The sequence below is a fragment of the Carassius gibelio genome, chromosome B9 (genome assembly GCF_023724105.1).
Source record: "Carassius gibelio isolate Cgi1373 ecotype wild population from Czech Republic chromosome B9, carGib1.2-hapl.c, whole genome shotgun sequence".
Lineage (NCBI taxonomy): Eukaryota > Metazoa > Chordata > Actinopteri > Cypriniformes > Cyprinidae > Carassius > Carassius gibelio.
Window position 1 is genome coordinate 24,728,988 of NC_068404.1, and position 17,629 is coordinate 24,746,616.

General features: G+C 36.7%; 2 protein-coding genes across 5 annotated transcripts in view; both read right to left on the reverse strand.

The window, feature by feature from the left end:
• LOC127965203 (dual specificity calcium/calmodulin-dependent 3',5'-cyclic nucleotide phosphodiesterase 1A-like) overlaps window positions 1-13,207 on the reverse strand; it is a 59,864-nt gene extending 46,657 nt beyond the window's left edge. The window contains exons 1-3 of one of the 2 annotated variants that reach the window (XM_052565869.1): window positions 12,962-13,207; window positions 12,401-12,531; window positions 10,644-10,670 (exon numbers count right to left, since the gene is read on the reverse strand). In XM_052565869.1, the coding sequence (XP_052421829.1) occupies window positions 10,644-10,670; window positions 12,401-12,498 (125 nt within the window). In that variant the 5' untranslated portion in view covers window positions 12,499-12,531; window positions 12,962-13,207. Of the gene's footprint in view, window positions 1-10,643; window positions 10,671-12,400; window positions 12,881-12,961 lie in introns of those variants that run through there. The other variant, XM_052565868.1, reaches the window with a different exon arrangement.
• Window positions 13,208-14,621: 1,414 nt separating this feature from the next.
• Window positions 14,622-15,849, reverse strand: LOC127964663 (PWWP domain-containing DNA repair factor 3A-like). 3 transcript variants are annotated; one of them, XR_008155109.1, is made up of 4 exons: window positions 15,735-15,797; window positions 15,320-15,432; window positions 15,022-15,110; window positions 14,622-14,901 (listed from the first exon to the last, which is right to left on the reverse strand). XR_008155109.1 is itself a non-coding variant. In XM_052564917.1 (4 exons), exons 1-4 carry the CDS (start codon window positions 15,770-15,772, stop codon window positions 14,811-14,813), a joined length of 357 nt encoding a protein of 118 aa, XP_052420877.1. In that variant the 5' UTR covers window positions 15,773-15,849; the 3' UTR covers window positions 14,622-14,810. The 3 variants fall into 3 exon arrangements, 1 of the variants encoding a protein (XP_052420877.1); XR_008155110.1 differs by having other exon boundaries at window positions 15,320-15,427; window positions 15,735-15,791; XM_052564917.1 differs by having other exon boundaries at window positions 15,320-15,458; window positions 15,735-15,849.
• Window positions 15,850-17,629: the final 1,780 nt, after the last annotated feature.

Sequence of the window (17,629 nt, forward strand, 5' to 3'; positions counted from 1 at the left end):
TCATAATCACAGAAACTTGAGACCTCCCACACAAAACTGCTGAAGTGTGACTACTTCCACTGCTGGCTTCCAAGTTTCAGATTTCCTGTGGCTACAGATATGTAAAACCTGCAAGAAAAGATTTTCAAAGATTTTTTTCATTCTAATTCTATGAGAAAATGGAAGTCCAGATCACAACTATAACAATAACGACACAGAGGAACAATACTGCTAGAATCCCTTTCAAAAATATTTTTCCTTCAGCTGATGAAAAATATAAAAACATTGACAGCCGAAACAGAACCCATACTGCATTAAAGAGCTCAAGCATTTAACCAGTGTGCTGTGCTGGAAATGTACCCTAATTAAGTGTTATAGGTCAAAAATGACATCCTTTTAAAACCAGTGTTTGGAATAACGGCGTTTAAAAGAACGGCGTTAGGTAACAACATTATTTTTTCAGTAACGGGGCAATCTAACTAATTACTTTTCCCATCGTTACAACGCCGTTACCATTACTGGACGTTAAATGTGGTGCGTTACTATGCATTAATTTAATAAACTATGTAATCCGAACGCACCCCTGGCTCACACAGCGAGTGAGGAGGTGGGTTTAATAACGAGATTATGATTGGCTAAGGCAGAGTCATGTGTTTCATGGTAGCCAATCAGAGCCAGTGTTTTTACACACATGCTGGCACACGAGCCAGCGGCGCCAAACACACACACACACAACACACACACGCGGCTACACAGAGATTCGCAGCAGCAGCAGAAATGGCGAGTCAGGAGCAATCCGATGAAAATTTGCCATTTTCAAGGTGGAGATATAAGCACTACTTCAAATTCATTGTGGTCAAAGTCAAGAAATTGCATGTAATGTGTACATGCAATGTGTGACACACGCATCTACAAAGCTAGTGGCCAAAAACACTTTCCCTTACAAATATAATACTTGAAGTGCAGGATAAAACTCTTGCTGTCTGTTGACGTGCAATAAATATCGAAAGTTATGTACGAACACCTGTCTGTTCTACTCATTTTAACTGACTTGTGAAAATCTTAAAAAATATATATATATATATTTGACATATAGCAACTTTTTTTTTTTTTTACAGTAACGCAAATAGTTACTTTCCCTGTTAACGAGTTACTTTTATTATAGAGTAATTCAGTTACTAACTCATTTACTTTTTGGAACAACTAGTGAGTAACTATAACTAATTACTTTTTTAAAGTAACGTTCCCAACAGTGTTTAAAACTGCATGTAAAACACATTATGCTAAATTGTCACCAAATCTCGGATTCTGTCATTTTGTCAACTTGTTTTTTAATTCACAGGTTTTGCATTTCTCTTTGGAGATGATGATCATAGGTCTCATTCATGTGAGTTTATGCACCTCAGTTTTTGAGTGAAAAAAAAAAAAATTATATATATATATATATATATATATTATTGTTGGATAGTTTTGGCAGTGTTCACTTAAAAACTGAGATGCATAAGCTCAGACCAATTAGGCCTATGACCAATCAGTTAAAAAAAAAAACATTAAAATATGGGATTATAATCCCGCGAAATGTATTGCAGTCACAGATCTAAAAATAATAAGTATAAATAAAATATTTAAAAACACGTGTAAAATAATAACGCACAAAACCGAAAAACGAATTACATATGAGCAGGAAACCAAAATTTGAAAAATTTTGAATTCATGTTTCAGTTTTGTGCAATAGAATTTTAAATGCGTTTACATTTTTGATTTACGCTTATTATTTTTCGATCCATGACTGCGCTTTTTGCCATAAAAAAAAAACTACATTTGTTTTTCGGTTTTGTGCGTTATTATTTTACACGTGTTTTTAAATATTTGATCTTTGCTTGTTATTTTTCACTCTGTGACTGCAATACATTACACATGCAATACACATGAAACCAGTGCAAACTGAAAGAAAACATGTTGATAAAAAGATTCTAAGCAATGTTTTGTATGCTGGACACAAGTGTGACAAGAAAAAAAATCACAAAACATACAAAAATTATCACACTTTTAATGTAGTGTGTAGGTATGCACTGTGTGAGAAAAGCCAGTACATTTTAGTCCAATGTGATAACATTAAAAAAATCTCATAATCAAAATGACTGGAACACAACATGGCAGACAAAAAAAAACTCTGTTGCACTTCATGTAAAATAAATGGCAGAACTGTACTAGTGGGGCAGTGGAGCACAAAGCTGTAAGTTTGAGACAGCAAGACGTTGGATTAATTAGCACGCACAGGCTAACATGCTGATAATTAGCTTGTCTGCAGTGCATTCTGTAAAGACTGAGCCCCGACTGAAAGCCCTTGGGAAGCATGAGTCATTCCCCGCAGGAGGCTGAGGAAAACATCACTCAGGCCCCTTTTACATCGCTCGTGCCATTATGAGGCTAAAGAGTGTGTTTCTCGTGGTAACAGCCCTTTTGATGAAATTCCTTAGATGATGATATTATGAGAATTGATTTGACATTTCAAGTAAGCATGGAGCTTCTTATTAAAAAACCTTCACGCACATAAAATAAAATCATTTCTGCAGTTCAGAGTGGCACTAAATGCAACATACAGTCGATGTGAAGACTGTTCAGATTGTGTTTTTCCGTGCAAATGGCCTTGATGGCTTTTGACTGAACATTTGATTATTTTATATCAAAGTGAGGTAATATCAGCTGCTGGTTCTTGAATATTAAAACACACAAACATCATTCAAACAGCCTTTTGATCTTAAATAGGCTTTGAACTTAAATTAAAAAATGCCATTGCTTCCCACAGGGATGAAAAGTCATAACTCGGATTTCTTTTATGTCACAGTTGTTTGTCCTAGACAGCAAATGGAGACTTATTAAAAACTAATTTTTTTTTAGTGTTCAGATGTTACTTCTTTAGAGTTTCAGAAGAGATATCATCAATGGCTCAAACTGTTCAGATGTCAGATGTTTATAAATATAAGACTTCTCAATATGAACTCAAACATTTCTTATTAAAGGACCAAGTAATATCTCAGGAATAGTCCATTTTTTTCCTCCTATAAATTTAAGGACAAAGTTGACCTGGGAACTCTATTAAAGACATATTTTACACAAAAATGTTTATTTTGTCATCATGTGTTGACATTTGTGTTGTTTTAAAACTGCATATTTCTTTTTTTTTTTCGTTCTCTGGTGATAAACAAAAAATATTAAGTCCATATGACTCAATTGTACTGAAGTTATTTGATGTAATTTGCAAAACAACAATTTAAAGGGATAGTTCACTCAAAAATTTTAATTCTGTCATCATTTACTCACCCTCAGGTTGTTTCTTGTATAAATTTAACTCAGCTGTTGAGCACAAAATAAAATATTTAGAAGAATGTTGGAAACCCAGCAAATGATGGTAGCCATACTATGGGAGTCAATGGCTACCGTCAACTCTTGGGTTACACACATTCTTCAAAATATCTGTCAGCTGTCAAATCATGCATGACAGCAATGATGATTCTGTCATGATGACTCTCGGCGAGTTTAGCATGGTAATAAACATTGTAATGTTAATGTGTTTGGTTTTGGCAGAATAGATCTGCTATGTTGCTAATGTGGCGACAGAGCAAGTACAGAGACATGCTACAGCCAATACATTCAAAAACCAGGTGCTGAGAACACAGAAGAAATACTGCTGCAGGACATATAAGATATATAATATAACCTCATATATAACATACATGAAATTAGGCCATAGCAGATCTATACAGGTGGAGCTGGGGAAGGTGGAGAGTTTCTGAAGTGTCACTGCAAGTGCTACAGCAAGCATTAGCTAGACGAGTATTTGAATGTTGAGCAGCAAGCTCATTGGCTGCTGATGCAAAAAGAAACCAATCAGCTGCGCCATGTGAATTATGATGTCATTATGTCAGATCGGAATGGATTTCACATGGCTTCTTTAATCCTTTTTAATGCATTTTCATAAAATACCTTTCAGTTTTGTATTCAAAAACCCAACTTTTGAAAGAAAGTCATATTGATTTGGAAAAGCATGAAGTCTTGTGAGCTATGAACAAACCACCACTGGATTGAGTATCTCTTTTTCTCTCTTTCTCTCTCTCTCTCTCTCTCTCTCTAGCTGCTCAGGTCGGCTTAGTCACACTGAAATTCCCACAGTACCGTTTCTAAGCCTTGTGTTCTTTTATTCTTGACAGACTTGTCAAAAAAAAAAAAAAAAAAAACATTAGCTCTGAAAATTTGAGATGATGTCATGGAGAGAAAGAGAATCAAAACAATTTTGCATTTAGTTGCTAAAGACTGTTTGTTTTTGTTTTTTTTTCATAGCCAGGCAAAGCCGTTTTTTCTCCCGATCTAAAACTGATAAAGCAATCATAATTTAACCTTATAGCCTCACACTGTGATTCATGTTGCTATAGCAACCATCATACGTGAGCACGGAGGGGATAGAGCTGATATCAAGAATAAATGGATTTTTGTCCTGTTTTCTGTTCACTTCTGTTTCTTTTATCACTCATGGCCAGCTTTTTTTGCTTTGAAGCTTTACACTGATAGCAAGTGATAAAATAATTGAGAAGGGACAGTTGGCATTTTCCCTTTTTGATAGGTGCTCTCAACATATTGATGACATATTGTCATGAAAGCACTTCCTTTATTCTTCCACAATCACACAGAAAGAGCCTCTTTAAGAAAGCAAGGATTTGGTTGTTTGCCAAAATCATTAGAGGCCTCGAGCATTCGCTGATTGAATGTGAGAAAATGGTAATTGCATTGCTACACGTTCATTTTCAGGCAAAATTGTTTGTCAGGGAGCCGATCTCCCTCCAGGTCATGATCGAATCAAGTCAAGGTCAGCCGGCCATATTTAAACAGTCAACATCAGGTGGACATAAAACAAAGCAAGAGAGGTTTCAAAAATTAGAAGAGAGAGATTTAAAAAGCAAGGAGAAATTATGGTCTAAACTGCTCTAAATACAGCTGCAGATAGCTGTCGTACAGGCGTATTGTTCTGGTGCACATATGGTGCCACGTTCTGGTATTCCAGTCCACTAAACAAATAGTTTAGCTGCCAGCTGAAGCCTGTTCACACTGACAGCTATTTTAGCAATGGAGGATTGTGGACTTCCTTTTGAAACGTTATCACAAATGAGACACAAATAAGGCATATTATTAGAATTTAAAATGACTGTTTTCTATCTGATTATATTTTAAAATCTAATTTATTCCTGTGATGCAAAGCTGAGTTTTTTTTCAGTCTTCAGTGTCACATGATCCTTGATGATATACTGATTTAGAAACATGCCTTCTTAATATTAATGTTGTAAACAGTTGTGCTGCTTAATATTTTAGTTGAAACCATGATCCTTGATTTCAGGATTCTTTCAAGAAAATGTATTTCAAATAGATTATATACTGTATATATATTTAAGTATAAGTATTTACTGTCACTTTTATTGATTTATTGCATTCTTGTTTCTTTCTTCAATAGATAAATCAATCAATAAATAAAGAAAGTAAATTAATTAATTCCTACTGGCTCCAAACATTTGAATGGGATTGTATATTATATTATACAGTATGTGAGAATAATTTTTCAGATACTTTGTTGCTGCAAGTTGCTGTCAGTGTAAATAAGGTATTAAAGTAATAATTCACACAAACAATTGAGGTTTTGTCATCATTTACTCACCCTTATGTTGTGAATCAATTTTTGTATGTAACACAAAGGGATAGATTTAACACAATCCTCTAATAATGAAAGTGGATGGGGATCAAGGCCAGCTGTGATCATTATTCACTTCGGAATGACGTAACAGTGAGTAAATGAAGACAGAAGCTCTTTTTTAATGAACTGCCTTCTTAAATAAATGTGCACTAATCCAAACATGGTTTTTAGCTTGCTTTAGTAGACACACAAAGTACAAAAGTTCTCAAGTAAATCACAGACATGCATAGGAAGTGGATAAAATAAACTACAGCATTCGTTCTCCCCTCATGCAAGAGAGTGTGTGGCTTATTTCTGACAAGAAGCAGAAACAGACGCTCACTTCTGGCATGTTCACGGTCGCCTCTCTGACTTCTCCGAAACAACAGTAGATTAATAAGATACACGTTCCCAAATGAGCTCAAGTAACACAACCAAAGACCCTAAAGCCTTTTTGCTCACAGGATGCCGGTCTGTTTGTTAACATCTGCCAATATCTGGACAGCTTGAAATGACTACAGATCCAGAGAACAGGAAACACTCAGTTGCCAGGAGACGTCACCAGAATGTTTCAGCAAATGCTGGAGAGATGGTACGAGGCCTGAGAGACAGGCACCTGTTGACAGGAAGCCCACACAACACAATGCAGAAATATCTGGAAGGTCTACTGTGCAGATGTCATACTTTCTTTCTCGCATTAGCAGCTAGTTTTAAAATACACACAGTATGATGATTGAAACACTAAACAATTTGTGCTTGTGTGCTCATTCTGCCATTGGCTTAATAAGTTGGACAATTTTAAATATCAAATAGACTTTACATAGCCATAAATAGCCATCGTTTGCTACCTGCTAATCACAAGCAGGTGAATTTTTGAGCATTTTATCAGACAAAAAGTTGCAGTGCAAGAAAAGCCAGCAATATATTTTTCCCAGGAGAGAAAGACTTTACATTTCAAATGTGCATACATGCATACATGCATAACATAAATTTTGTCAATGTTTATTAGTAAATTAGTGTACCTCAGAACTGACAGACACTGGCTAAAGTTGGTACTCATCCAGCGAACAAAAATATGTTCTGTGAACATTTGGCTGACATTCCGTTAAGTCATGAAAGCAATATTTCTGAACATTATTCTCTGAACGGTAAAAATGTCCAGTTTATTGATTTTTTTCTTTCTTTCTCAATTATGCAAATGTTAAGAAAACATTCTATTTTATAAATTTGCAAATGTTTTCAGAATGTTACTTTAGAATTTTGTCTGAACTTTCTGAAATAAGCAGTGACAATTAAGACACCCGTCCCAAAAAAAATTTAAAAAAAAAAAAAAAATGTTATTAAAATAACATTGAGAACATTTTTAAAGACCTGATAACATTGAACAAACATTCTATTATCATCACTGGAAAAATGTTTGTTCAAACTTTGAGAAAACCTTGGCAGAATGTTCAGTTTGCTGGGTATGATCTTTTGAAGTTTTCTTTTAAAGTACGTTATGTGTACAATTGACATTTTATCTATGAATTTTCTTTTCTTTCCTTTACTTTTTACCACTTACACAACAAAAACAAATGTTAATGCTGCACATTTTGTGTGGAATTGATGCTTTATCTATATTCGTCTCACAAGCCTGTGTTTCAGAGTCTTTTATACTTCAACAGCTAATGACAACACAGCAGGAAATTGTTGGATGGCTACTTGACACTCGGTGTACTATGCTTTATTCTTTTCTATTGTGTTTTCAGAGAAAGAGGGCCAACACATTGCTGACATCCAGCTCCTCACACATTTATATATACTCAACAGCCTTAAAGACAGCGTTGCTCTAATGTAAAGGTCGGGATGAGCAAGCTTTTGGTGACTCTGAAGTGGTTTTGCTGCAGCTGAAACCAAGAATATAAGTGTTTGAAAAGAAAATATATGCAGTTGTTTTCATGTGTAAATAAGTTGACCCCACATTAATATAATGGTAACTTTGTCATTGTCAGTAAAAGACAAGGCTATTGAAAAAACATTGTATTTTTTTGCAGATATATTTTACAAGAACCATCTTAGGTTCCCCAAAGAACCGTTTAGAAATAATCTTTTTAGTAAGAAGCCACATAATGCATGTGAATATTTCAAATGAACTTTGTTGGGACAGTTTAATGGGGGCCTCTAGTGGATACATTACTCATATCTTCTATATTTCCAAAGATTTGTCTAAGAAACCTTCATTTTAACATCATCTAGAATTTAAATCAATATCATTTAGAGTCATTTAATCAGTCAGACCACCATACATTATTCATTACTGACAGCTTGCTGAACACCCAGTGCTTAAAGCACTGCTGATATAATTAGTTGGATTGATTATCTTCTGCATTATAAGGTGTCTCAAGCTGTTTAAGTTCACACTACAGGACTAATTGTGGTTGAATATACCTCTCACAATACAAAACAACCACTTACAAAACTGGAGGTGCAATCTTATTTACAAATGAATCTCATGAATACATGTTAGTGTCATGTCATTTTAAAATGAATGGAAAAAAAGAATTGGTTGTTTTTACATAACATAAATTAAGTTTTTTTTTTTTCATTGTGGCATTATTTTCATAACAATTAAGACAATTTCCTAGGAAATTGTCATTATTGTAATACATTTGGATAATTTACTTTTGAGTTATTTATTTACTTACTTGTTTCAACCCAGCTTTGAGTCCAATATAGAATTACCCAGAATTTAGGTTAAATTTCTACACTGAATTTTTAATCCAAAAGTTGGGTTAGTCCATATTTGACCCAAAGTTGGGTTAAAACCACCAAGTATTTTTAGAGTGTACCTACTAACAGTAATGTTTATATTTTTATCACAATACATTTAATTTATTTATTCCGAGATTAAGGGAGAAACTGTCATAAAACAATGGACAGGTCATTTTACTTCTGATTTGACTTTTTTTTCATCCCATTATTGTTAAAGCTGATTCTCATTATATATTAATATTATATGTAATAATATTAATGTGATATATATATCCATTATTCACAATGCTGATTCTCATAATTAGAAGAACTGTAATCCAATTAATATATTAATGCAGGTCAAATATATTTTAACCAGCATAAATTCATTACCACCATGACATAATCAATGATATATAATGTGCTTTTTAAAAATATGCATTTATGGGTGAAATAATGTAAAACAAATTCCAATAGTTCTAAAGAAGGCTTTGTTGTTTTTAAGCGAAATGCATTTCTTATTTCTTTCTTTTGAACTGGGGGTGAAATGTCCCCTGGACTTGTTCCTGACAGATTTTGAGAGGTTCACCCAATTACAGTAACCAATGTTTTGCACATAAACCTCTCCCACCTTTGGGACATGACTGATTTTGACGCATGGATTACCAATCGACTTTAGTTTCCTGAGGTGAATACTGATGCAAAGATGTTTTTGTCCTCTCCAGAGACACTCTGAAGTGCACACGCCGAGGTCCGCCTAACTGATAGTGGAGAGCTGTGCTTTGAAGGAAGCCCATTGTTTGAGTAGCACCTCTCAGCGTGCATTACATAAATGTGGGGCTGTTACCGAGGGCAGGCGAGTCTTTAGCATCAGAGGCAGTAATGTGGGGGTGTGTGAGGGCCACTTCACCTGAACTAGACTGCTCTGATTGGCCTTCACATAAGAGCTTGCACACAGAGGGACAGTGAAGGCATCAGGGCTCTTTAGAGTCAGTGGTGCTTTGTGTGTGTCAGAGAAAATGCATTGGCACTTGTTTGATGTATGCACTACATCTGTATACTTTGAATGCTTTGGCATGTAAAATTAATTCATGATTATGTGATTATTGTGCACTTGTGTCTATCAATTTGCTGCATCATTTGCAAGGCAGGAATCATTTAAGTCAAGTCTCCATCTCAAGTTACTGTAGAACGCTGCCTTAGAAGGCATCTGCCTATGCATGAAGACAAGACTGATCACAATTCAATATTCAAATAGATACAGTAAAGAAAAGTGTTCTACTTAAAAATAAAGATTCTAAAAAGTGCTTTTTGCAGTGATGCCATAAAAGAACCATTTGCTTCCCTTTTCAGTGAACAGCTCTTAAAAGCACAATTTTAATAATCTAAAAAAAAAAAAAACATTATAAAGAACCTTTTGTGCAATGGAAGGGTTCCATGGATGTTAAAGGCTCTTTGTGGAACCACGGATTCCAATAAAAAACCTTTATTTTTAAGAGTGTATCAATGTTCTATGCAAGCTTACAGTTTACAAAAGCACACCCAAAGCTAACATTATCCACTAAACAGTTCGAATAAAGTCTGTATGTTAAATGGTTCGGGCTGAATCAATAGCACAAGTTCAATACTTAATGTCAGGGCTTTAGAACCAACCCTAAGCAGAATGTTTGAGGAATATCAATACAGAGCTGCCATGCAAGCGTTGTGATAATCTCTTCAGCGTTCCATTCCAGAGCTGCCCCACTTCTGTAATCCGTACATCACAAGACAGCATCAGACAGCGAGTGCAGTTTGTATTGTGTGGGCTGCCATACAGGGAAATGGAAGAACACCAGTGTCCCGTTCCTGGTTGGTGTTTTGTCTGGATCGAGATGCTTAGCCGTTTAATGAAGCCTAATTACAGAGACTGTCTCCTTGGAGCACCATGTTCATTGGCACAGGTGAAAGAGTTGGACTGTGTTGTCAATATCTCTCCAGCTCCTTCATCGGCCTATTTTATCGTGATTTTAGCTGCAAGCATCACTTTAGCACGCCAGATCTTTACCCATTACACAACCCCCACACTATGGAGGTGGCAATGAAACCATTAGTGACCCAGCTGGAGTGATAAGATTGCGGTTAGATTCATCTAAGCCTGCATTACTTGTCATGCGTGAAATGTTCATTTGGTCCAATGAATTGCTGTGACACAAATAGAGACCAACTTTGGACTTACCTTTGAGATGTGCTTTTGTACTTCTGCCTGTAAGACAAAAAAAAATGGAAGCACGTTAGCTTGCAGCCATAATGAGCACATGCCATGGGAGAAAGATGTTTTACGTATGTAAAAGTCAGGACTGACAAGAACAGCATGCTCTGTTTCCAGTGTGAACAAAGCCAGGATCTCGAGGAATTCTCACTTTCCCGCTGCAGTGAATTAGTCATCGTATGAAGCTGCTGTTATCTGATGCAACTGAAAATCTAGAGCTCTCGCTGAGCATAGACGCAGTGGAACATATTGCAAATCATTAGCTAATATATTTCATTATATATTAAACCGCCTACATAATTCATTTTGATTTTGATTGTGTTTATTCCAACTAGGAGATTCTGAGGAACAACTGTGGCCTGGATTCTGAGCAGGAGGGACGTTTCAACACATCCCAAAACAACATTGTCCACCTCTGATGGGATGATTGGAAGAGCGCGATCAGTCTATAGGGGTAGATGGAGCTCACCAAAGAGGCTTTGCATGGAGGTAATGGAGCTAGCCTGGTTTAAATCCAGGGATCAGCCATTCAGTGACTTCCACAAATTTCCTTCTATTGTGGGTCATAATGTCTGATTAAATTGCCCTCTGCTTCAGCACCATTGCATTTAACATCAGACTGGAGGTTTTGTTTTTAGCAGCAACTAGAGCAACAGAAGGTCATTTTTATGGTGGAAAATGAATTTATTGCCGTAATAAAAATAAATGAATATTGTACATCAGTCATACTGAATAAAGAGTCAAGAGAATATATATTTTTTTTACTGTTTTGGACATAAAGCAGGGCAATTATTGTTAACTAACCCAAGAAAAAAAAACATTAACTGAAAAACTGAATTAAAAATAAATAAATAAAAATTATAAACATTAACTGAAAAACGTACATATAAAAAAAAAATCAAACTTATTTGTGCTAGTTGCCAATGCAACATAAAATTACAATAAAATAAATTATGATATATTAGATTTATAAAAAAAATACGAAAACTGTAAAATTAAAATAACATTGATAAAGATGTTAGATCAAATCTAATTTAAAATATAAAAAAAATTGAACAGTATATAAATAATATTAAAATAGCACTAAAGTTTGATTTATTGTTGAATAATACGCTGAAATGCTTAGTTAATATTAAATTAATTTTAATTCAATTGCACATCAATTAATCATACTTAAAATATTTTGTAGTTTGTAGTATCCTTTTAAATTTTACATTTAATCATTCTGCAGACGCCTCTATCAAAAGTGACTTACAAATGAGGACAGTATTTATGTTTGTAGTATAAAGTGTGATAAATTATCTGTTATTATTTATTGTGGCTGAAAGATGTGTTACACAACTGTAGTAACAACCGAGTTTGTGGTGAAATGCAATGTTCAAACATCTGCATTAAAAATTAAATCCACGAATGACGTTTGGATTGTTAAAGTTTTTCCCAAAAAAAAAAAAAAGACCCAATCCAAACACAGCCGAATCTCACCACTTCAAGACTCATATGAATTAATTAAGCAAAACTGTCAGCAGCAGCAAGTATGTGAACAACAACATTGCTTGATTAGGCTTGACGGTCTCATTAGTATTACATTCACACACTTGCTGCCCCAAGAGTCAAGATTCACCCACTCCCAGCATCACAGCGTACAGTGAACACAACCACACCGCTCTGCCGCGCAGGAATCAAACCGAGTGCTGACGAAAGAGCATGAAACAAGAAGCACTTACATTCCTTTCAGCCTAATCCACATCTTCTCCGTCTGGTCACACTTGGAGTACTTCAAGGAGTTCTCCAGTCCGTCCGTGTCGTTGGAAAGAGCATCCATGGTTTGCACAGACGCGCGAGCGTGTGGAGTGATCTAAGATGCAGAGGGATACGCAGGTATGCGATTCAACACGTGTAGCGCAGAGATCAGGGTCCTAAAAGCATCTCGGGCAGTTTGAATGACAAACGTCTCCCAGAGGGTCCTGCTCGCTGCTCCAGAGTGCATCAGCCCGTTGAAGTGAGTGTCAGCATGCAGACCTGTCTCTCTGCTATGCACTGAGGGAACGCTGTCACACACACACACACACAACCACACGCACGTCACACGAATGTTTCTCTCTCTCTCTCGCTTGCTCTTGCTCTCCCGCTGACCGGAAAAGCAGCACTGTGTCTAAACATCTCACCCTCTCGTTCTTTTACCCTCTTATTCTCAGCCTTTCACCCTGCGCTGCTTCCTTTTGGCATCTCTAATCTCACGCATTTATACAAACACACACACACACCTCAAGTACCGAAACGGGCACCTGTGTCGATGGAATCCGCTGGCTGGAGGCAGTGCTTTCCCCCTCCTCTTCAACACCAGAGAGAAGGAGAGAGAATGTTCTCCTCACATCCTCTCCAGCATCATCAGCATCATCATCACCACCCGGCCGAGATTCACCTGTCTTCCCCCGGCAGAAGAAGCCATCGCAAAGCCCTTGTACTTTAGCGTGCCTTCCCTCCCGTTAACCAGCTGAGCGATAAGCTCCCCCGGCGGCATCTCCTGGTCCCAGGCTGGCGTTTTAATGAAATTAACCTGTGCGCTATCGTCCCGCGCCCGGCAGCCTAGTTTCAACGCGCTCTTATCCCCTCATTCCAGCGCAGCTGCAAGAAGCAGCGTGCTGATAAAAATTTCATGATTGTTTGTTAAATACAAAAGGGCTGATTAGGCAGGCACACACTCAAAGAGACCATGAAGGGTTTCTTCGGCGAATAAATTTGAAGAGTACCTTGCCTAATATAGCAACACCCCTGTATCTCATTCCAGCAAATAAGAAAGGAATTGTGGGATTTTTTTTGGTGTTGCTGCAGCCAGGCATGGCTGAATTTCATTCATTAGGGGGAAGGGCACATCATCTCCTGCCTACGGAGCATCCACAGCATGAATAGACTGAATCCTAATGATCCCTTCTTTGGGGTTACTGGTCTATTGGATTACACTCTACAATGTAAAACAGCTTAATCATTCCAGCATTAGCATAGGAACATTAGCATAGTTCATTTCATCACATAGGAATTCCTATGAAATTAGACAAAGCTGATTATTATTTTTTTGGGGGGGGTGTATGAAGGTATTTTTGATTCAAATTAACTGAGCACCTGTGGCAGTGCGATTTGTAGTTGTAGAGAAAAGCCACACATGTGTATCAGTAAATTTGAAGTCACAGAGTGAAATGTTTTAAGAGTTGCAAACCTGTAGCCTTTTTTTCTCTCCCACAAACACAACACAACAGTTACACCTTCTCAAATTCTTCATTGCAGGTGCACAAATCCTATTCTACAAATCACACATTTAGAAACTCGTACGCTCACATTTTTGAAACAATTGCTGCAGTGAATGTGGTGCAAAACGCATTTACACACCCGCATCAAGAAATGTGCAGTCGTGGAGAAATGTTGAACATCCGCAAATCAGTACGTGAATTCATCAAATGAGAGTTGCACACTTGTAGAATATTTTCTCAGAATGTCTTGTATATTTTTCTAACACAAACACAAAGTACATAACTACAGCTGCTTGAATCTGCTGCGATGAATCTCAAACACTGTTTTTTCGCTTTCAAGCGACAAGTTTCGCGCTCTCCCTTTTGCACCGAGATATTTGGTTCAAAAGTGATTTGTGCATCTGTAGAGGTAGTGGGCGGGACTGTTTAGAGATTACAGAATTTCAGCCAATCAGAAGAGCTTACTGAGCCGGTAGATATACGCCCCAAGCAGTTTTACGCCCCTGTTGTTCCTCATGCGTCCAGTAGGGGGAGGCTGCAGACCTATGACCTACTGTAAAATGTATTATTTATATATATTTATAAACTGTTTTTATATACAGAGATTGACTGATATATGATGTTGTGAATTTATATTAAGTTATATTTAGATATTAACCATATTCAGGCCATTAGACATACAGTACTGTGTAATCATATGGATCCTAAATGAAATATTTGCTTTACAATTCACAATTGCTCGTTATACAGCAACAGAACATGTTCTACATAGCATTTTATGAAGACCAACAAAATTTAACAATTTTCTAAAGTTCCAAGGGTCATTTAAAAGAAAGACAATATTGTTGTTCACAAAAAAAATTTATTAACACCATGACTTGGTTATTTCTTAACAGCATGACTCCTGTAGATGACTCTCCAATGGTTTGCCACTCTTCTTTAATTGTTTCTTTATCCTGCGGTCAAAGTGATCCCACTCACTGATAAAAATAAATAAAAAAGCAAAAGTTGCATAGTGGTAGAAAACAATGGTTATTTATAAATAATGGCAGGATGTCATGTTTCAATTTTTTTTTTCCTTTATAGGATCCTTACAGTACCTTGCGTCAATGACAGGTCCTCGAAGGAATTTCTCCTCAGCCTCCAAGATGGACACATCTTTCACAACAGCAAGAGCACAGATGATGGACTACCAGAGAAAGATTTATCACAGCCCAAATAAGCCAAGCATCATTTTGCTTTTTTTTTTTTTACAACAAAATCCAAAGTTCCTTTTCTATATTAAGCACAAAACTATTATTTTATAGAAATTATCTAACATTATGGATAAACTATTTGACATTAAAAACAATGTGAATATGACACCATGCAGAGCACAACTAACACACAAGACCATACCTCTGGAAAAGGGACATCCATAATGAATCTGATCTGGTCACTGTGGGTGTGTGTAGGTGTGCCATCCAAAATTGAAGTCATCTGAGTGTAGATAACATCAATTCGCTCCTGATCTTCAATGAACAATATTGATGGAACACTTGGAAAAAGTGTCAAGTCACTTTGATTGTTTTTTTTTTTTTTTTTTTTTTTTTTTTTTTGACCATTGATGATAGACTGTGGTTAGTTAAGTTTGAGTCAGACAGAACATCTGACTCAATCAAGTACTTTTGCCTCTCGAAATAAACTGATCCATCTTTTGAATTGATATCGCTATTCTTTCTTATTTAATTGATCAATCTTTTATAAATAATAAATGTTGCATCATTACACAATACAATCAACAACAATAACTTTAGCAGATTATTTAACATACCTCATCCGTATCGCTTCAAGAAGGTCTGCTGCTATCATACATATAGATATGGTCTGCTGTTCTTATAAATGACTGGGCTCATATACTAATATACTGCTTCCCCCTACTGGACGCATGAGGAACAACAGGGGCGTAAAACTGCTTGGGGCGTATATCTACCGGCTCAGTAAGCTCTTCTGATTGGCTGAAATTCTGTAATCTCTAAACAGTCCCGCCCACTACCTCTACAGATGCACAAATCACTTTTGAACCAAATATCTCGGTGCAAAAGGGAGAGCGCGAAACTTGTCGCTTGAAAGCGAAAAAACAGTGTTTGAGATTCATCGCAGCAGATTCAAGCAGCTGTAGTTATGTACTTTGTGTTTGTGTTAGAAAAATATACAAGACATTCTGAGAAAATATTCTACAAGTGTGCAACTCTCATTTGATGAATTCACGTACTGATTTGCGGATGTTCAACATTTCTCCACGACTGCACATTTCTTGATGCGGGTGTGTAAATGCGTTTTGCACCACATTCACTGCAGCAATTGTTTCAAAAATGTGAGCGTACGAGTTTCTAAATGTGTGATTTGTAGAATAGGATTTGTGCACCTGCAATGAAGAATTTGAGAAGGTGTAACTGTTGTGTTGTGTTTGTGGGAGAGAAAAAAAGGCTACAGGTTTGCAACTCTTAAAACATTTCACTCTGTGACTTCAAATTTACTGATACACATGTGTGGCTTTTCTCTACAACTACAAATCGCACTGCCACAGGTGCTCAGTTAATTTGAATCAAAAATACCTTCATAGGGGTGGGGGGGTTCACATAGAGGTGGTTCAGACAGTTGTCATGCCATAACAAAATAACCATGTTTTCCTTAAGACTGCATTAGGTGGAAAAATAGCCTCTTGTCTGTCTGCTATCTCATTTCTGTTTAATGAGATAGGATGTTTGTTGACTGTTGGGAGGTTGATTGAGCCGTTTGTTTCATATAAAGCAGTCCTGATAAATGGAAATGCATAAAATGGGACAGTCTGTGTGTAAATAAAACATTATTCATATTCACTTTCAGCACTAAACTGGTGATTGATGAAAGGTGTTGCCATGGCAACACACACTGCCATACAAATGGATTTGGAGGGAATGATTACGGCGGTGAAAGAATAACTTGAAGGTCTCATGGAGAGACAGATGCACAGACAGACAAATCGAGATGAAAAGAGCTGCAACAAAGCCCCAAAATAACAACGGTGCTGCAGGGTGATCTATAAAGGTCCACTTATCCCGTATGATTGTCGTTATGATGACGGTGATTATCGACTCAAAAGAGCAAGTACAAGAGGAAGAAGGTGCCGTTTGATTCAGCACATCAGGGAAGCTTTTGTGCTCGTCGGCTAGAGAGCGATCAGTAAAGACTGTTCAGACATGATCACCTAAGAGGTTGTGGTTGTGGCAAACACTTGCAGGACCTCCTGACATGTCGTACCACTGTGATTTGTGAGGAGTGTCGACGGTTAGACGGTGCACAGAACTCCATTAACCAAACATAATGGCTCTGCTCCAATGCCTAGTGAGCTGCCTTGCTGTCTACTGCCTTTTAAGGCAGCGTTAACTGACATGAAACCTCATAAGTGATTGATTAGGAACGCTCTGCATATGAAGCAATTCTATATTATATCAACATTGCTTCTCCTGCAGAGCACATGGGAGACATGACTGTTGATTGCAAGAGTTAGTGCTATGCAATGATATAGTCACACAAAACATGGGTAATATATGATATAATCACATAAATATTGGGTAAAAAAAAATCATTTTTGTATTTAATGAATTATGTCTATATTATTTTTCTCATTTCGGCCACCATCTTTGATGTTTTTATCAATTTAAATACATATAAATGTATTTACAT